The following is an 18,712-nucleotide window of genomic DNA, read 5'->3' as shown; positions in this document are numbered from 1 at the left end:
TCTTCACTGTCTCTTTTTTAACCATCGTCGGAAAATTGCTTGAAATCGAAATAGTAGTTTTTGAGGGTTGAAATTTGGACGGATATTTGTATGCTATAAAGATAGCCGTAGATCTGCTGATCCGATGACTATCCGTTCCGAAAGTAGAGCAGCGATATTAACCTTGAGTTCCATGACTGTGCGATCAAAACTAGTGAAAGGATTTCTACACTCTTTACCTCTATTAATGAGCTATTTTACTGTGTATGAGTATGATTAGACTGGTTTCAGTCTCAGTAACTGCGGAATGAGAACGAGTAGGAGCTCCGTTGGCATCTTCTGGTTCACAACTGGATTTGGGCCTCAGACGAAATCAGCAAGGGCTGGTTGACTCACGTCCGCTGTGCAGTCGCAAGGGTTTTTTGGTCGAGTGTAAAAGGTGTAGGGAACTCTACGCTCTCAGCAAAATTCACTTCTAAATGCTTGTGGAAGTTCTACAGGACACTGTATGATTGTGATTCAATATCTTATCAGCTGCATCGGCTGTTTGGAACAAGATGAGATAGAATCCTCTCGACACTTCTTCCTTGAATGTCCGGCTTTTGCTACATCAAGACAAAAACACCTCTTATCTCACTATTTTAGACATCCGGATGAAATAGCGAAAGTAGAAATAAAACTCCTAGGCAGATTGTGATGGGTTTAATTTTTTTTGCCGTCAGTACATAATCTAAGAGTGATCCCGCCGCAATGCCGAGGAATCAGCTATCTAACCTGACCTAACCGGTTAATGTACCGGAAATTTATTCGTCTAACCGTACATACCATTTGATATATATATATGTACATTCTTACATACTATATAATATCTTTCGAATAATTTTATTTGTTCCAAACAACCGTTAGGTGAAAAAACTACCATACACACATATGCAGCATGATTCCAGGGTATTAAGAAATAAATATTAGGAAATGCTTACTTTAAATATATGTACTAGGGTGATTCAAAAAAAAAAAAATTTGTTTTTTTTTATTGGTACTCGGAAAAATGGGTTCCTAGACACCTCTAAGAAATCCTCTCCAAATATGAGTTTTTAATTGTAACGGGAAGGTCCTCCGCCTAACGGTTTTCTATTTTTTCTTATTATCAGATAGAAAAATTTATATCTCGCTTCCAACTACTTAAAAAAATATCTTGTTAATTAGGTTTTGTAGGAAATTGAATGCTCTAAAATATGGTCTCTTATGATTTTTTCGTAAACCCAACCGTTTAAAAGATATTAACGGTTGAAATTTGACTATTTTTGGAAAAATTCTTTATTTCTTATTAATTTTATAACTCAATGAAAAAAAATTATTATTTTTTTGAATCACCCTAATATGTACATATTATATATGATTATCTAGGTATACGTATAAAAAGAAACAAATTTTATCTTCCATTTGTTTGCTGTTGGGATTGGCTGCAACAAAAATAAATTCTTTTTGAAATTACCGAATATTTTTAAGTAGATTTCGGGACTTTTTGTCAGATCTTTAAATATGTTCTCGCAAAAAGAAGTTTTGAGGACCAAGCAATAATATTCAAAGCAGGGTATCACACACGTATATATGTATATAGGTACATTTATAGTATACCTAAATCGAAACCACCATCTATTTGTATTTCTAATATAATGTCTTCTAACCTTAAATAAAGTTTAACGCTATTAACCATGTTTTCTCCTTATTCAAAAATTTTTATTTTCTTTAAAATATTCGAAACACCGTTCCAAAATCTAAACCAGAGCTCAAACTAACGATTTCAATCTTTACACAGGTCTACAGTGGCATCCGGAAATTGTAATTAAACTAATTTTAATTGTAAAATTCCCCGAAAAATTATATAAAAAAATGTATTTCGCTAAGTTGGTAGGACTATCCTTAGTTACTATGCCAAATATGAGCCAACCAGTTTGTTAACAGCAGCTGCTTATATCGGAACACCTCAGTAGTTTGTTGCGATTTTTACAAAGGATAAAAATATCGAACAAAGAATTTGTGTAAAATTTTGTATTTTTAACCAAATGTTGAAAAAGGCTTTCGGTGATTCAGTTATATAACACAAGGCTTCAAGTGGTACAAAGCCTTCAGCCATTGACCTCTTCAACTGATAAAAATATTATAAAAGTAAAGGATATGGTGCTTGAAAATCGTCAGGCAAGTGATAGAGAGATGACTCGCGAGTCCATTCAAATGATTCCGGTGAAGATTTTGGGTATAACACACGTTCCTGCCCGACTCGCCCCAATAAAGCTGAATTTTTTTTTTAAATACTACCGTAAACAGGTCTTTTTGGACATGCTTGATCGTTCGAATTCCGATCCTACATTCATGGAGAGCATTATAACTGCCGATGAGACATGGGTTTATAAGTTTGACATGCAAACAAGTCAACAGTCATCGTAATGTAGGGAAATAAACGAGCCGAAACCAAAACCGTATACACCATTTGGCGCCGTGTGTTTTTTTTGTTTCCAAACTAAAATTGCCGCTCCGTGGAATCCGATTTCAGTCGATCAAAGAGATAAAACAAATTTCGCTGAAGGCTATCCCAAAAAGTCTTTACAGTGTTTCTTAGACTGGAAAATCGGCATGCGTGTGTTAGATCTGGTAGAAAAAATCCTTTCCTGGTCTGTGTGCTACAAATGGGTTGAATCAGGTCATTACTTCTCTTAGACTTAATATAAAGATTTTCGAACTTCCGGGTGACTTTATTCCGCATATATCCGTCAATATATGTTGATGAAATTGGTGTATTTCTTATGTGCTTAGAATGAATAAAATCAGGTGAAAACTCGCCGTAGACCTCGGTTATACCTGAACTTGGCTTTTCGTTACTTTTTGAGATGTAGTCGTGTGTAAAATTTCAAATCGATATCTCGAAAACTGAGGGACTAATTCGCATATATGTATGTATATAGACAGACAAACGAACATAGCTCAATCGACTCCATTCATCACGCTGATCATATAACATTATATGCATTTATATTACCTGTTCAGAGTATCATAAAATCTTAGAAAAGGTTTTATTTATTCTGATATTGTCGTTTCAAATTTTTAAGCATCCTCGTTAAGTGGATGACTAACTAAGTACTGTGCAGTTCATGTGCATTCATCATTCATAAATTTGGTACTTTACATTAACTATTTTTCATTGTTTTAAATTTTGCGTATCTGTTCAAAAAAGGCTCAGATTTGTTTTGCTGACTCATATAAGATACTTGACACCTTCGATTTTATAATTTTTCGTGTGGCCACTCGTTTAATAATACTTATAACAACCGATTAATTTTATTGATAAGCGTAAACACAAAATCAATGTGTATAATACATGAATGAATTATTGAAATTAATTATATTCATATATGTCTGCCTACTTGTATGTATGTAAGTGTTCAAATGAAAAACCCAATGCACTTCTAATAACCCTCTATCTCTGGCATGCAAGATTGTAGAGATTTGAAATTAGTAAGTATGTCGGTAGCCTTAAGTATGCCGCAGGAAAAACAACTCGACAACTTTATCAAGATTTCAAAAAAATTTTTACGATATTTCGTTTTTAAGGCATAATTTATTGAAATGTGAAATATAACTTTTTTCTTTGTTATTTAATTCGTTATCAATTTAAAAATGGCCAACTTTTTGTTAGAACACAAAAGTAGGTGCAGGAAATGCTTTATATGTTTATGGAACAGCAGAGCAAACATGAACCACTGGATCAAGAATGATTGAGAAATAATTACCGCCACTAGAATTAAATTCATTTGAGGTTTAGTTAGCTCTAACTTTCAAAAGGCGCATGTATACTACTATAAGATAAATTTGATATGAAAAATATTAATAAAAACGAATTTCGTGTGTTAAACATTTTGGCGCAAATAAATACTATTAAAGCCGAGGTTTAGATCGATTAACATTATCTGCACCGGGGAAATCAAACCGTGGTTTGCCAAACTTGAACGAGGCGAAATAAGCACCGAGGACGACAAAGGCAATGGTCACTCTAAAGAGTGTGTTACCGACTAATATGTACATCACAGAAGACCCCAAATTAATTTCGGATGCCCTTAAAGGGAAGTTGTTCGATATACCAGGAGCTCTAAAGATATCAACTGATCGTGTACATCCTTTGACTACAAACGTCGAGTTGATGATGCGAAGTAGTTTTTGTAGATGTTCAAGCGTAAAAACCCATGTTTTTGCTTTGATATAAGACAATGTATGAAACATGGTTCCATCATTTCACTCCGAAATCCGATCGATAATCATCCGATCGATAGCCACAGACTGCGCACGATCAACTCCCACCATAGCGTCGGAAACGCAACAGTCGGCTGATAAGGTTTAGGCGTCTGATTTTGGAAAGCGCATGGTAAAATTTTTATTGACTAAGTTGAAAAAGAAAAAACCATCAACAGCGACTATTACATAGTCATTATTGGGCTGTTTGAAGGACTAAATCGCTGAAAAAAATAAAGTGCTGTTTCACCAAGACAATGCACCGTGTCAAAAGTCAATAAAAACGATGGTAAAAATGCATGCATTGAGCTTGGAATTGCTTCCGCATCCACCGTATTCTCCAGATCTGGCCCCCAGCAACTATTTCCTGTTCGCTGATCTCAAAATAATGCTCGCTGGGAAGAGATTTACGTTGATTGAAGAGGTGGTCACCGAAACTGCGGCCTATTTTAAAGCCAAGGACAAATCGTATTGCAAAACTTGTATCGTAAAGTTGGAGGCTCTCTATAATCAGTGTATCACCTTTGTAGGGAACTATGTTGAATAAAAAATTTTCCCACAAAAAAAATGTTTTACCATCTATCTATCTATATCTCCCTCTCTCTCAATATCCCTCTCCTCTTAATTAGCTGAGGAAATCTTGGATGTATGAACATAAAAGTATACTAACTGGACAAACATGTATTTGAGTTTCTTGAAAACCTTGGACCGTATAAGAAGAACAAGAAGCATTACTGTTAGAGTATTACACAGAATAGCTCCCTCGACATCTATCGGATAAAATTTGAAATCAGGAACTTGATAGCCGTGAAATAATATGTTCTTAAATGTTCATTTGTTTGCTTTGGTGTTAGGAAATTAAACACAAAATCAATTGCAAGCTATTCACGCATCTTGACCACTTGTCTAGTGGGTCCACCGTGACGTATGAGTGATTAGGAAGTGAAGTAAATGTATGGTAATACGATTGCATTGTATATTCTAAAAATGTCTCTGAGAAATGTTATTGAAGTGGATAATATTAACGCAGTTTTATCAAAAACACAAGTTTGCGAGTGATACAAAGCCTTCAAAGACGGTCAAAGGATCCTTGAAGACATGTCTCGTCCTTCCGACCTTCGTCCTCTTCAACTGATGGAAATATTTAAAAAGTGAACAATGTGGGTTTGAAAATCGTTAGGCAAATGTTATATCGGTATTCTGCTTGAGACGATTGTCTGATGTCTCTAATTGTCACAATAGTAGTATACTGTATCTGCCAAAATTCCAAAATGGGACTCCTGACTAACAGAGTCACTATATTAAGATTGTGACAATTAGAGACATGGACAATCGTCATCTCTTGCAAGTTCGTATGAATGATTTTCGGGAACATTTTTTTCAAAAAGAGTACCAAAAAGTGGTCTCTATGGACATGCTCGATCGTGCGAATTGCGATCCCACATTCAAGGAGAGCCTTATAACTGCCGATGAGACATGGATTTATAAGTTTGACAAGCAAACAAGTCAACAATCATCGGAATCCAATCCTTTTTCAGTCGATCAAAGAGATCAAACAAAATTCGGTGAAGGAGCTGAAGCCCTTTCAAAAAAAAAAAAATGCTTATGAAAAGTGTTTCGAGGACTGCAAAAATCGTTGGCCACACACCTGGTATGGATTAGTTTGAAGGCGACAATATAAATATTGATGAATAATTCTGCGTTTTATTTATATTTTCTTTTTTGTCACAATGTATATCTATATATCTAAGGAATATCGCTTATATTAATATTGCCAGCTAATTGATGTGGTTTTTCTATAAACAATGTAGATAAAAAATGTAAATAAGCGTCATGTGTGAAACTCATTGCCGAATTCGCGGAGCCAAATTATTTGTATGGTCTTAAAAAAAATAATAAAAAATTAATGTATTGTTATATTGTATATAACATATATATATTTATTTGACTACAGGTGCTTGGCATTTCCGTATCGAGATAAGCGATTTTTTTTTGTTAAAAGTTAAAAACTTTCAAGTGTTGTTAACACCTGCCCTCTCCAACGTGATAATTGATATATTATATTATTAGAATTAGATTGTATTTAACAGTAAAATGTCATGTCCGAGAGAGAGAGAAGTTTGCCGAAAATTTCCACTTTTCTACCGGCTTATCAGCTGATTCTGATGTTTTTCAGACGTTACTTATGCTTGCTTTGAGAGTTAATTCTCTGTTATCTCGCTCTCTTTTGTATTACAATGTTTACATCGCTTAGATAAAGAAATCGATCGAAATAAAAAAGACCTTGATGTGCTTGATTACACAATATATTTGTGCCACGGAAGTGCAGGGTGCCTCGTCTTTATCATTCTAAACTTTATATAACTTTATAAATACCCTTATATTCTATATTATTTATAAAGCGTGATCTATTTTGAGGTTCCCTACTTTTTTTTCAAAGAGAAAACACATAAACTTCAAATTTAATAGGAAACGTTTATTATCATTCGAAAGAACATTCTTTGGCATTTATTTTTTGAAGATTATTTCTTTCAAATGTTGGCCGCGGCTACGTTTCAGATGGTCCATCCGTTGAGTACAATTTTCCATTACTCGTTCGAGCATTTCGACTGGTAACCGGCGAAAGACACGCGGGATATTTTACTCCAAGGCCTGAATCGAAGCGGGATTGTCCGCATAGACTTTAAGTTTTACATATCCCAACAGAAAAAAGTCTAACGGTGTGATATCAAACGGCCATCAAGACCAATCGACCGGCCTAAAACTTAAAATGATCTGCTCACCAAAAGTTTATTTCAATAAATCCATTTATTGATGAGATGTGTGGTAAGTGGCGCCGTCTTGTTGAAACCAAATGTCGCCGAGATCACGAGCTCCAATTTCAAACATCAAATAGTCGGTTATCATAGTACGATAAAGGTCGCCATTGACGGTTACGTTCTCACCGGCATCACATTTGAAGAAATTTCGACCGATGATCCCACAAATCTCCACACCAAACCGTTGTTTTTTCTGGATGAAATAACAGCTCTTGAATCTCTTCAGGTTGCTCTTCTTTTCAAATGCGGCAATTTTGCTTGTTTACATTGAGCCATTGAGCCAGAAATAGGCGTCTTCGATGAACAAAATTTGGCTAGAAAACGTCTCGGAACTCTTCAAGAGCCCATAGAACGAAGCGATGTCGCTTTGGAAGGTTGTTCGGCTTCAGTTCTTTCACAAGATGTATTTCGTTCGTATTCAATTTAAGATCGCGACATAAAATGTGCCAAGTCGTCCATGCCAGTCCGAGTTACTGTGAACCGCGCCGAATCGACTCTCCACGGTCTTCCTGTACATTCTCAGCTACGGCTGCTATATTTTCTTCACTGCGTGTTGGACGTGATCTATTCTAAAGCTAACGAATATTTTATTCGAAAATTGGCTTGAAAGTCCGAAAATCGAGTTGCAGCATATAAAAAATTCGAGTAAATATTTTTTCGAATTGAGTTACAGAATAGGGCCGCAGAGTTTTGTCAGTAATATAGTTTACTATATTTTTCCACTGAAAACATTCGAAATCTCCCGCATAATATGTTTGTTAGTAACTAAATAGTTACTAAAAGCAATTTACAAAGATTTATAAAGAGGTATCAAGTAAATGGAAAATTTAGCTATAAAATATAGTTGCAAAAACTCCTTGCATACTTTTAGGTTTAACGTGTTCTTTATAAAACACCTCAGTAAAGCAGTAGTGCCATTAGACGGTTTCATTTATCTAACTTTGCCAATTCCATGAAAGCAAAACAAAATTAATTGTATTACAATTTAACATTGATATATTATTCGAATTAATTAAAAAATAAGTTGAAGATTCACCTGTAATTATGAGAATTACTTCTACATAAATTTGTGCTTTGGTGAAATTAAGCAGTGCCCGAAATGTGGCGCTGCAGAGCACATTTATGTATACCCGATTCCATTTTTGTTGAGCGAATTGTCTTTCAGTTGCAATTAGGTCTCAGCCCTCGGGTATTTCTTTCCATTGAGCATTATTTTAAGGGCTGCGAACAAGCCAAATTAGTTCGGGATAGATTCCTAGAATACCAGGGTTACGGAAGCTATTCGAAATTCCTACAATTTAACCTTAGTTTTTATTGAATTGTGTTACAATGCTTTGTTCAATGCGATTTTGTTTATTAAACGTTTACAGTGCGTTCAAAAAATAACGTTTCCGTTTTCCAAAGTTACATAGCGTTTATTGGGAAAAACTGTTGTCTTCCGCTTGCCTATTAAGTATATAGCCTGACGTCGTTGATGGCAACTTAGAACTAAATTTTCTATGTATTCCACAGGAAGCGGCCTTCAGGTATGTTGGAGTAGCCGAATGAAATCTTTTGTTGACTGTAACTGTTTGCTTCATGTTTTCGGATCATTGCCCTCTTTCTGTATTCAATCATGGTTTTTTTTTGGCGTAAAGCATTTCAACTGACTTCAGTAAACCTTTTTTATACAATTTTATAATTCTAACACCTAACATATACACCCGAGATGGTATGAGAAGGCTTTATGGGAGTCGGTGTGAAAATTGGACGACCGATTCATGCAGAAATTTTTGCGTTTTGTTTGTCGACCGCAGATTCTTGGTTCTTCTTCGTCAACTTTCAGTTCTGCTGTCATTTTTTCGTGTCTGAATAAATGGATCCAAAATGTTACTCAGTTTTCTGTCTTCGATATCGTAACAAGCAGCGTAACTATCATATTTGTTGCCTTTGCCAGAACGATCGATTCTTTCTGAAGAATCATGCTGAGTGAATGAGTTAGAGATAGAATATCACATAGGCAAAAAGTTTCCAATTATAAATTGAAATTTGCACAAAGCTGCGCTGAGTATCGTTGCTTTTCCCGCTGTTTCCTTATAATTACTAATTTTTCTAAATTATTTCTTTACTTATTTAGTAATCTTTCCTAGCTTTTTCTGAGTACAATACTCCAACTTTAATAACTTCCATATTTTTGAGATTTGTGGCACTTAGAAAATTGAAAAGTTACGAATCTGATCACTTTTAGAATAAGTTGATTTTCCTCTTCATTATAATTTATTTACTTTTAAATTCTTATAAATATAAAATAAATGCTAAACTCCGTAAGTGCTTATCATTAAAAAAGCTTGTGAAACATTTAAGGTATTTTAAGCCTAAATATTGGGTAGTCGAAAAAGTCTTTTCGTATTTCTAGTCAAACTTCAACTTATTTTTTTTATATTTGTAATAATAATAAATAAACAAATATGTACCATGTCGAACACTTTTTGCCATTTTTTCGCTAGAGACATTATTCCATCTGAGTAAATCGAAATTTCGCAATTTCCAGAACAGAAGCGAGCGAACCATTGTTGTGGTACATGAACTGATACAGCATAGTCTCCCTAGACTTCACAAATTTCATTGGTGCTTACATTGTGGCATACAACTGCAACGACATCTAATGACAAAATACGAAAATACTTTTTCGACTACCCAATATTATAATTAATCTTTATAATATCATGACAACGGAAAAAGTTTAGTATATTTGTTAAATACACGACAAATTCAAGAATGTTGCACTGTATGTCAGAGTAGAAATATATGTACATGTGTACATATGTATATGTATAGTATATGAATTTACATTTAAAAAAATTAACAACAACTAGAGCTTATGAAAACTTTCTACAAACTACAGCAAGGCTTCAATGCAATCGATGTCTTATAATACCGTAGGGTGAGTTGTTTATCATTACTTTTGCAGTTTTAAAAAAACGCTCATAAAATTCAGACACATTATAATAAATGCTAACATTGCATATTATAATCTGGGTGGAATTGGAGGGCTAACGGTAATCTGCTTGCGTTTCGATACTATTAATATCACGCTGCAAAAAATATGAAAACAAGTTAATTGAGATACAAAATTAATTATAATAAAAAAATACTTACGTAACGAGCACAAAACTAAGCAAATACAACAACGCGCTGATTATATTGAACATGCCCGGATAGGAGGAGAGTGTAGCATCGTAAACACTTGTATAGAGCGGCGATGCGCCGAGCGGTGTGATTGTCTGCAGCGCAGTAGTGACGGAGAACACCTTGCCGGTTTCGTTTGTGGGCGTGACAAAGGCGAGTATTGTCAGCAACATAGGCGCAATAATGCCCGACATGAAGCCCAGCGCCGTGGCGAGGTACATTTCCCAGAATTGCTGCGCGGCTGCGCGCACTGTGCTCTCACCAACTGCGGAGAGGAGAGAGAGCATGGCCATGCTGACGATAGACAGGCGCAAATACTACAAAGAAAAGTTGTTATTGCTGTATAAAGTGTTGTATTTGTTTACCACAAATTCAATTATATTTACCTTTCTGAATGCAATAACAGCAATAATGCCGCCAATAATTTGTATGGCATCGCTAATCGAATTGTAGTCACTGTACTGGCTGACAGTCACATCGAATTTGGCGCGCAAGAACAAGTAGAATACGTTGCCTTCACCAGCTAGAATCCAAAAAAAAAAAATATTTAAAAATTTATAAAAAATAACGGTAAACTTCCGAAAATACTTACACGTTGTGAAATTAGTTATGATCAAAGCGATCATGGAGAACCAAATGAAAGTGCGCATGTAATTGGCACGTCTGGCTACGCAGGTGCGCACCAGATCAATCACATGACTAACGCTGAAGAATTGGCAGAGTTTATACTGCAAAAAAATGAAAAAAAAAAAAATTAGAAATGCAAAGAAACTATCACATTCGTGGTAACTTACACCCAGCGTTGTGTGCGCCACCTTCAAACTCTCCTCGTTCACGCGATAGATATATACGAAGGCTAATAGTATTGCTGCTGCCGAAACGACAAATACGACTTGCATGCTAGTGTGTGCGAAGAGTGCGCTGCCCGCCAGTGTGCCGATGACGGAACCAGCGCCGATGGCAGCATCATTCAAGACCATTCTATACATATGTGGAAACAAGTTTCAGTTAGGTAACCCGGTTATGTATCACTTATATACGGTTACTCACTTGAGACCCTTCAATTGTGGTGGCGCCACATCGGCAATATAACAGTAACAGACGATCATAACAGCACAGGAAGAGCCAGTCACTGCCGCGGGAATTTGTGCGATAACATACAGCCAAGGATTAGTGGGAGATGCAGCGGAGACCATGGCTAAAATAAAGCTGACAATATAGCCCAGGAAAATGCCTAGAAAAAAAGTTAGTGTGAGAAAAAAATTGATAAAATTTTGTCTAAAGTTTGGATTGCTACTCTGAGTTTTGCAGCGGTTCTTTAAAATACAACTTACTTAAGCTTAAAGAACTATTTTATATAGACACAAAAGATTTCTTACAGGGACTTTGATCGGTTGGTTTGTATAGAAGCTGTATATAAGCTGTAGAGACTCGAACTGAACAATTTCTTCGGAGATTTCGTTAATTGAAAAAGCTTTCCATACAAGAACTGGATACCGATCGTTAACCTTGTATGGCAGCTATATGCTATAGTAATCCAATATGAGCAAATTCTTCAGAGATTGCATCATAATTCAGAATGTAAAAATTAGTCAAAAATTCGAAAAAGTTTAATCAACTCGCTTCGAGAAATTGTCTGATTAGAGTTAAGCAAACTACTATACTCAAAATTTGAGGCGATTCCCTGAACCACTCTTTAGTGATGGTTCAAAGTATGAGAGGGAAGATTGGTGGAGGGATTTACTCTCAGGAGCTCTCTTATCAACTCCAGCTTCAGACTTCCTGACTATTGTAGTATCTTCCAAACCAATGTTGCAGCCATTAAGGTTGCAGTAGATCTGATGCTCCGGAGGGCAGCCTCTTGCAGAGAAGTGACCATTCACCCAGATAGCAGAGCGGTGATACTAGCCTTCAACTCATTTACAGTACGTTCAGGGCTGGTCGAGGAGTGCCTAACCTCGCTATTAATAGCATCGAGGGTCTTTGTGATAAGACTGGTATGGGTGCTGGGACATAGCGAAATCGCTGAAAATTGTAAAGCTGATGAGCTATCGTTAGGATATTCCCGTATGCTCTTGTGTCTACTACTAGATACTTTCTTCTTTACTTTCCCGTGTTTGGGAGGTCAAGCTTTGAACACTTGGCAACGCATACCTTCAGAAATCCCACCGAACTGGCGGGAGTGGTAAATAAATTCTTTTGCAAATTTGTATTAGTTACTAAGCGTTTAGCTAATTTATAAGTTCTTCTTTCAGCCATCTAAAATAACCTTGAACTAAAGCTTAGGTCCACTTTAGAGATATACAGTAGCTTCTTACCACATTCAAAGTATATATTCTTAATGATAGTATAGTGAAAAACATTTACTTACCAGTGAGTGAAATCAAAAGCACCGGCCGGCGTCCAAAACGATCAGACCACGCGCCAATAAAGAGCGCTAGCACTGCGGGTATAATACTAGAAACCAATGAATTGGCCAATATAATGCGTGAGACATAAGGCTGCACTTGATTTTCGATGTCCTGTAAAAGCCAAAAACGAGTTGTGGTTAATTGCTGTTCATTACGTTAATTTCTGCTTCAATTAACACGACTATTAACTAACTGATAATCAATTTATTCGCCGAAATCCCCAGTCAGTAGGTCAATTAAGCGGGTGAGTACTGTTATTGCAAAAACAACACTCGGATGTACTCATCAATTATTATTTGGCAATGTTTAAGCTTAATATTTGTGTAAATATGTGCTTGGGGTTTCACCGATTTTCTTCAATATGCATTCATATATTGATATCAAGGTAAAATATTCGCAAACATCAAAATAAAAATAGATAAAGACAAATTCAAATGCATAAAAATAGTCCGAATGATAAGTTTGCGACATGTGTTTATTGTCCAATGCATCATTCTTTTATCAGCTTTTGATATCAAAAATTAAAAACAAAAATAACAATTAAAACCGTTCCAGTACAAATGAACGCATTGAATGAGAATGGCAAGCGTTTTGACGACCTTAAGCAGGCGTTCACACGCTCTCACCCGTTGCTGCTGTTACGTGATATCGATAACTTTGTTATTATTCACAAACGCGGATTTATTGAAATGAGAATAAAGCTCTATTATTGGGAGCAGAGAGTGGCGTATCGCATATGGCTATAATTGACTTAAAAAAGTTATTAATTCGTGCGATAGATGCGTATCCAGAATATCTTTCGGAGGGGTTTTCCCCCCAAAAGTTTGTATACCCTGAATAAGGGGTTTGCCAAGAAGTTTGCATCCAGAAGGAAAAGCTCAGATACCTTATAATATATACTGCCTGAGTCTTTTACTGGGTTACAGACCAGACCACGGTCTCCACGCCAGTAAAGAAGAAGAAGATCACCCTAAAATCCAGAAACCTAACCGATATTGGTAACATTGTTTATATGACGATCTAGACAGGAGCAAGAACGATATAGCGGGGTGCAAAAACTGCAAAAGTCATATGGAAAACGGTAGATTAGAAATACGCGAAGTTCCTACTGTCACAAGGGCAGGGCAACGCTTTAATTATTTGGAGACCTACACAGTGTGAGACATTAATATAGGTACCATTAATAAGGCCATAGAATCTGCTGAAATTCATACCAAACACTGACATCCTAAGGTACTACTCTAAGACTACATCACAGTACTCTTATTTGGTACCGCTAGGCACCAAAAGTGGTCTATGTAGGGCTTATTAGCCCTTCAGACTAATCGACGTAGTGTAAATGTCTGACGACGCACATAGGGCTTTAGGAGGCTCATTGTGAAACTGCCGAGACTAACATCTCCTCACTCCATTACGACCTCTCTGAACCAACTTTTGCTCTTAATGAAGTTCATTAATACTAAGAGTTTTATTGGCGCAACCTCCGAAGCATCGTCAAGAAACCCTCGACCAATAGTTGCGATTATTTTCCACTCTAAGCCTTGCAGTCACATAGAAAAGGTTATATATTCTTATCTTCCACCTGACAGCTTCTACAATAGTCATTTTATAGTGTTCCCAATCTGCTGGGATTCTAGTACCTGTTAGCATATAGTCGGCATGTGCGGCCGATTTTCCATTCATGCCACGTTTGCCTGCTTGTTGAGCAAATTAGAGATTGATTCCATCGAGACTTAGCTAAATCTATAAAATTGTGGTAAATCTACAAGTAGTCTAATTGTAGGGTGGTACCTGATGTGCCTAGTTCATCTGCTTCACAGTTACCAATAATATTACTAAGCCCTGGAACCCACTGCTGGTTTATTGTGAAATGTGGATGTTCGATCCATCAGTATATCAAGACATTCTTTCACTATCTCTGAGGAAACCCTAAGATAATCTAGTGATTTTAATGCCACTTGGCTATCTGTATATACTACATACATATAAATATTATTCTTGTTGTGAACACTCTCCTTGTCAGAACAAGAAGTCTTTCTTTAATTGCTGTGATCACCGCTTGGAAGACACGGCGCTGGTCGGTGGAAGGCGATTGTGGGCTTCAATTTTGCTGAAAAGTCAGCACCCCACATTCGATTATCTAGTTTAGATCCATCTACATTATATATACTTATGCTTGAGTTTTGGTCCGCCTCACTCTTTTCTTACTATCTCCTGGAAGTTAAGGCAATATTGGGTACCGAGTTAACGTTTGATTACATAGGATTTCGAAAGTCATGGTGTTAGCTAGAACTAAGCTAATAAGTATGTTAGAATTTCCCTTATTATAGACGACTAAAAGACAGGATTCCCATAGTCTAAGAGCTGACTTCGCTGCCAGTTGCTTACAGAACAAGTCTGTGGGCAGTAAATGTGAAATATTGTTTAGCACCTGACTAGATGTTGTTCTAAGGGATCCATTGTTGCACATGCTAGCTGCGCTGTGTATGCTTTCCATACCCCTTTCTTGTGAGTTTATTTTGCATTATTGACCATCTTGCTAATATACGGTATGTCTTAATCGGCCTTACAACTGCTGAGTACTGCCAATGAGTTACGTCAGGAGTTAGTTCCCATTTGGGCCCCACCATCCTTTTACAGGTGTAAAGTAGTGTAGCTGCTTTCTTTACCCTGGCTTGTTTTTCTTCTTTTCTTAACCTGGTACCATTTATTAATGGCGGCATAACTTCCAGAATTCTGTTTTTCTAGTGAATAGTATTTTGTTAGCACGATGTGGCCCAACTATTACCGTCGTTTGTTATTATCTGCTTAAGTTTAACGAGGCTCTTAGGAAATTTCCGGATCAACATAGCCAAATTTCGTCTGAACACCCCCTTATGTACGAATGTTCGCATTTCAAATTCTTTTATTTACTTACATGATTTATTGTTGCATTCGAAATGCCCAACATCGGCTCGCATTCGGCTTCTGTGTATCCAAATGTAACTTTGCAGGACTGATAAAGTAATTGATTGGTAAATACCACCGCTGAAAGTATTAAATATCAGACATTGTTGCAGTTGTTGTACACTAGTAAAGTGCAGTCCATTTTTTTTTAGCAAATTTTTGCCTCAGCAAACTTACATGACAATGATGTGGCGAAATTCAGCAGAAATATGGGCGGTTCCAATATGAAAATGCGTCGCAGTGGATTTAATTGTTGTTGTGTATTGCTAACTGTATCAGAATCGGTGACAATAGTCTGACCGCTATTCAAATCTTCCACCTCTGTGCGCTCGTATGGATTGACTGAGGCATCGGAAGTTGAATTCTGCACATAAACCGCTGCGGGAGGCGTGTTTTGTGCATTGTAAGTGCTGTTTTCGAACTCGTTTCTTCGCATTTTTGTTCGTTTTAAGTAATCGTATTTCTAATCACTAATCAACAAGTGGCACTTATGTACTTTGCTTTTGTTTCGTTAGAAGTATTTAAATTATTGTCGATTTTTATTCGATAGCCACTTCACTTTATTCGCACTTTCACTTGTTCTTTTTCTTAGTTTTTTTAAATTCTCATTGCTATTTTATCACCAATTTATAGCACAACCGGCGGCCATAAAAATCAATGCAATACTAATTTTGATAATAGCGCCCACACTGTTTATATTCGATTATTTTATCGGTGGCTAGTGGACAAGCTTACCAGTTGTGGTTCCCTGGCGCATAAATTTGAAAGAAAGTGAGATAAGAAATTTATAATGTACGGTTGGGTGCACCTACTGATATCGAGGTGCGTGCTTTTTGATTCATCGGTACAATTGACCTGGTGAAATTTGCAAGAATGACATTTAGTAGCATAATATATAAATATATAAAAATATACATATATATGTATATATACTTGTATATATATGGTAGTCGAAAAAGTCTTTTCATATTTTTAATAAAATTTGAACTTATTCTTTATATTTTACTAGTAAATAAATAAATAAATATGTACCCTTTCGGTCGACCACTTTTTGCCATGTTTTCTCTAGAGACATTATTGCATCAGTGTAAAATTTTCATCAGTGTAAATCGAAATTTCGCAATTTCCAGAACAGAATCAAACGAACCATTGTTGTGCTATACGAACTGATACAGCATCGTCTCCCTAGACTTCACTAATCTTGCATTGTGGCATTCTTTGCTTTTTTTATACAAAAATTTCAAATTACAACGAATTTCTTCATTATTTTTACTCATTTTTGAACAACTATAACTTTTTTTCAACTTTCCCGAAATTAATTTTTTATGGTTAAATGAAGCTTAAAATCTCACCTTTCCAACAGTATATGGTAGGTCACAATGTGATTGGTAGTACTGGAGATATACGACTGCAACGATGTCTATTGACAAAATACTCTCGCTCGTAAACGCCTAACTTAATTGGAAAATTATAAGAGACCACCTTGTAGAACAGTACCTAACCTATTTTTTAGCGCCGTCGAAGATCTTGTGTAATTCAAAAACACTTCATTTCACAATTTTCGAAAAATTTAGTATGTGTTCTTGCAATATAAATAAATATACCTTGAAAATGTCAAAACAATCGATACATTAGTTCTATTTTTAAATTCCCAAAAATCGACGATTTTTGGTAGCCACTCTAGGTGTGCTCCTTAAAAGTTTTGATAAAAATCTTGATACCTTCGATTCTAACTTGCATTCATCTATAGTAATAATATATTTTTTTGGAACATGGAGTTGAGATAATTTCAAGCAGAAACATCTAACTCACCGCTACACGACTTTTTTTGGAGGTCCTCCTGGAAAATGGCTACGGGATCAGGGGGATCCAATTGTTCAAAATGAATCACCGATTACATACATACCTTGTTACACGTCTTCCTTGAAAAAAAACTGAAAACGAGTTCGTAGATAGGCGAAATCGTTTCCACTGCCACACCCACAAAATACCATTAAACTTAAATCTAAGCACTGAATTAAGATATTCAACTACAATTTGGCAGAGGAGATCACACCAACAATGGGTACCTGTGGACTAAAAATGAAAAAAAAGACCTTGCTCCGCTCTCAATAAGTTAAATGTACATACATATCTCCTAAACAACTTAAGGTAAATATCCAAATTCGCTTAGGATAATTTCCTTCAGCATTCTAACCAACACTGTAAATTAGATGAAATCAGATGATAACCTCGCTCACTCCATATATGATGGGTCCGTTAAATAGTCCAGAGGCATTAAATTTCAATACCTACTCGATCGATATCGATCAAATTTTGTGTATAATGATACGTTCATATTTCTATGTTCCAATGCGAAAACAAACGACATTGGACTACAACCACGCCTACTTCCCAAATAACACAATTTTAAATTCTATCTGATTCTTTCACTTTCCAAAATGCAAATGAAACACCAATGATTGTATCGGAATAAAACTTTTCCGTAAACACCATTGAACACTTACAAACCTTATGCCCTTGAAGGTATATCCCAGGCTGGATCCTGGACAGTTGCAAGAGTATGAAATATTCGACTACACCTGAATTTAGTTCTTCCGTACTTGTTTTATGAAAAAAATCTTTAAAAAAGCTACCGTTATTTTAGTAATTGGGTCGATATCATTAAGATCTTGATTTCATTTTTATTATTATTATTTGTTTTCTTTTTTTTAATTAGGCTTAAAACTTTGTAGGCAATTAAAATGAAACCAAAATAAAAAGTCCTTGTTTATTAAATGAGTAAATTTTTATTAATGTTTCGTAATTTTTAATTTATTTTTGCATATATTTGAGGTTAGATTTCTTATTGTTACACATGTCATAAAAAATTATTTAAACTTAACTAATCATAGATAAGAGCTTTTGGAAATCATAGTCTAAATGCATCAAATGACTTAACAATAAATAAATAAATAAGAGAAATAATCTAAAAAAAAAGAAACTGTTCAAAGAAATGATGAATGATGCTTTAATTACCTTAAGCTTCTTTTCTTTATAACATCGAGAACTATAAAATATGTACGCAAGTGCTTTTTTGTTTAGTAAATTTTTTTTTGATCAATA

At 35.7% G+C, this 18,712-nt stretch overlaps 1 protein-coding gene across 1 annotated transcript; it reads right to left on the bottom strand.

Annotated features, from left to right (window-relative positions):
• Positions 1-9,294: 9,294 nt before the first annotated feature.
• On the bottom strand, positions 9,295-16,287 carry LOC105221980 (proton-coupled folate transporter). Its single transcript, XM_049453550.1, has 9 exons — positions 15,785-16,287; positions 15,579-15,688; positions 12,622-12,772; positions 11,301-11,484; positions 11,045-11,231; positions 10,843-10,978; positions 10,637-10,773; positions 10,221-10,567; positions 9,295-10,156 (listed from the first exon to the last, which is right to left on the bottom strand). The coding sequence occupies exons 1-9, from the start codon at positions 16,041-16,043 to the stop codon at positions 10,090-10,092; spliced, it is 1,578 nt and encodes a 525-aa protein (XP_049309507.1). The 5' UTR covers positions 16,044-16,287; the 3' UTR covers positions 9,295-10,089.
• Between the last annotated feature and the right edge of the window lie 2,425 nt (positions 16,288-18,712).

This window comes from Bactrocera dorsalis, chromosome 3 (assembly GCF_023373825.1).
Source record: "Bactrocera dorsalis isolate Fly_Bdor chromosome 3, ASM2337382v1, whole genome shotgun sequence".
Lineage (NCBI taxonomy): Eukaryota > Metazoa > Arthropoda > Insecta > Diptera > Tephritidae > Bactrocera > Bactrocera dorsalis.
Note: the sequence above shows the minus strand (reverse complement) of the source record. Positions and strands in the feature narration are given on the sequence as shown.

What these genes read in the sequence shown, in the direction of transcription:
- LOC105221980 (XM_049453550.1), bottom strand. Translation starts at nt 16,043, where the DNA reads ATGCGAAGAAACGAGTTCGAAAACAGCACTTACAATGCACAAAACACG. An exon ending in CATAACTAATTTCACAACGT is followed by an intron (nt 10,774 to 10,842) that starts GTAAGTATTTTC and finishes TTTGGATTCTAG; the next exon opens with CTGGTGAAGGCAACGTATTC. An exon ending in CTTAGTTTTGTGCTCGTTAC is followed by an intron (nt 10,157 to 10,220) that starts GTAAGTATTTTT and finishes TATTTTTTGCAG; the next exon opens with CGTGATATTAATAGTATCGA.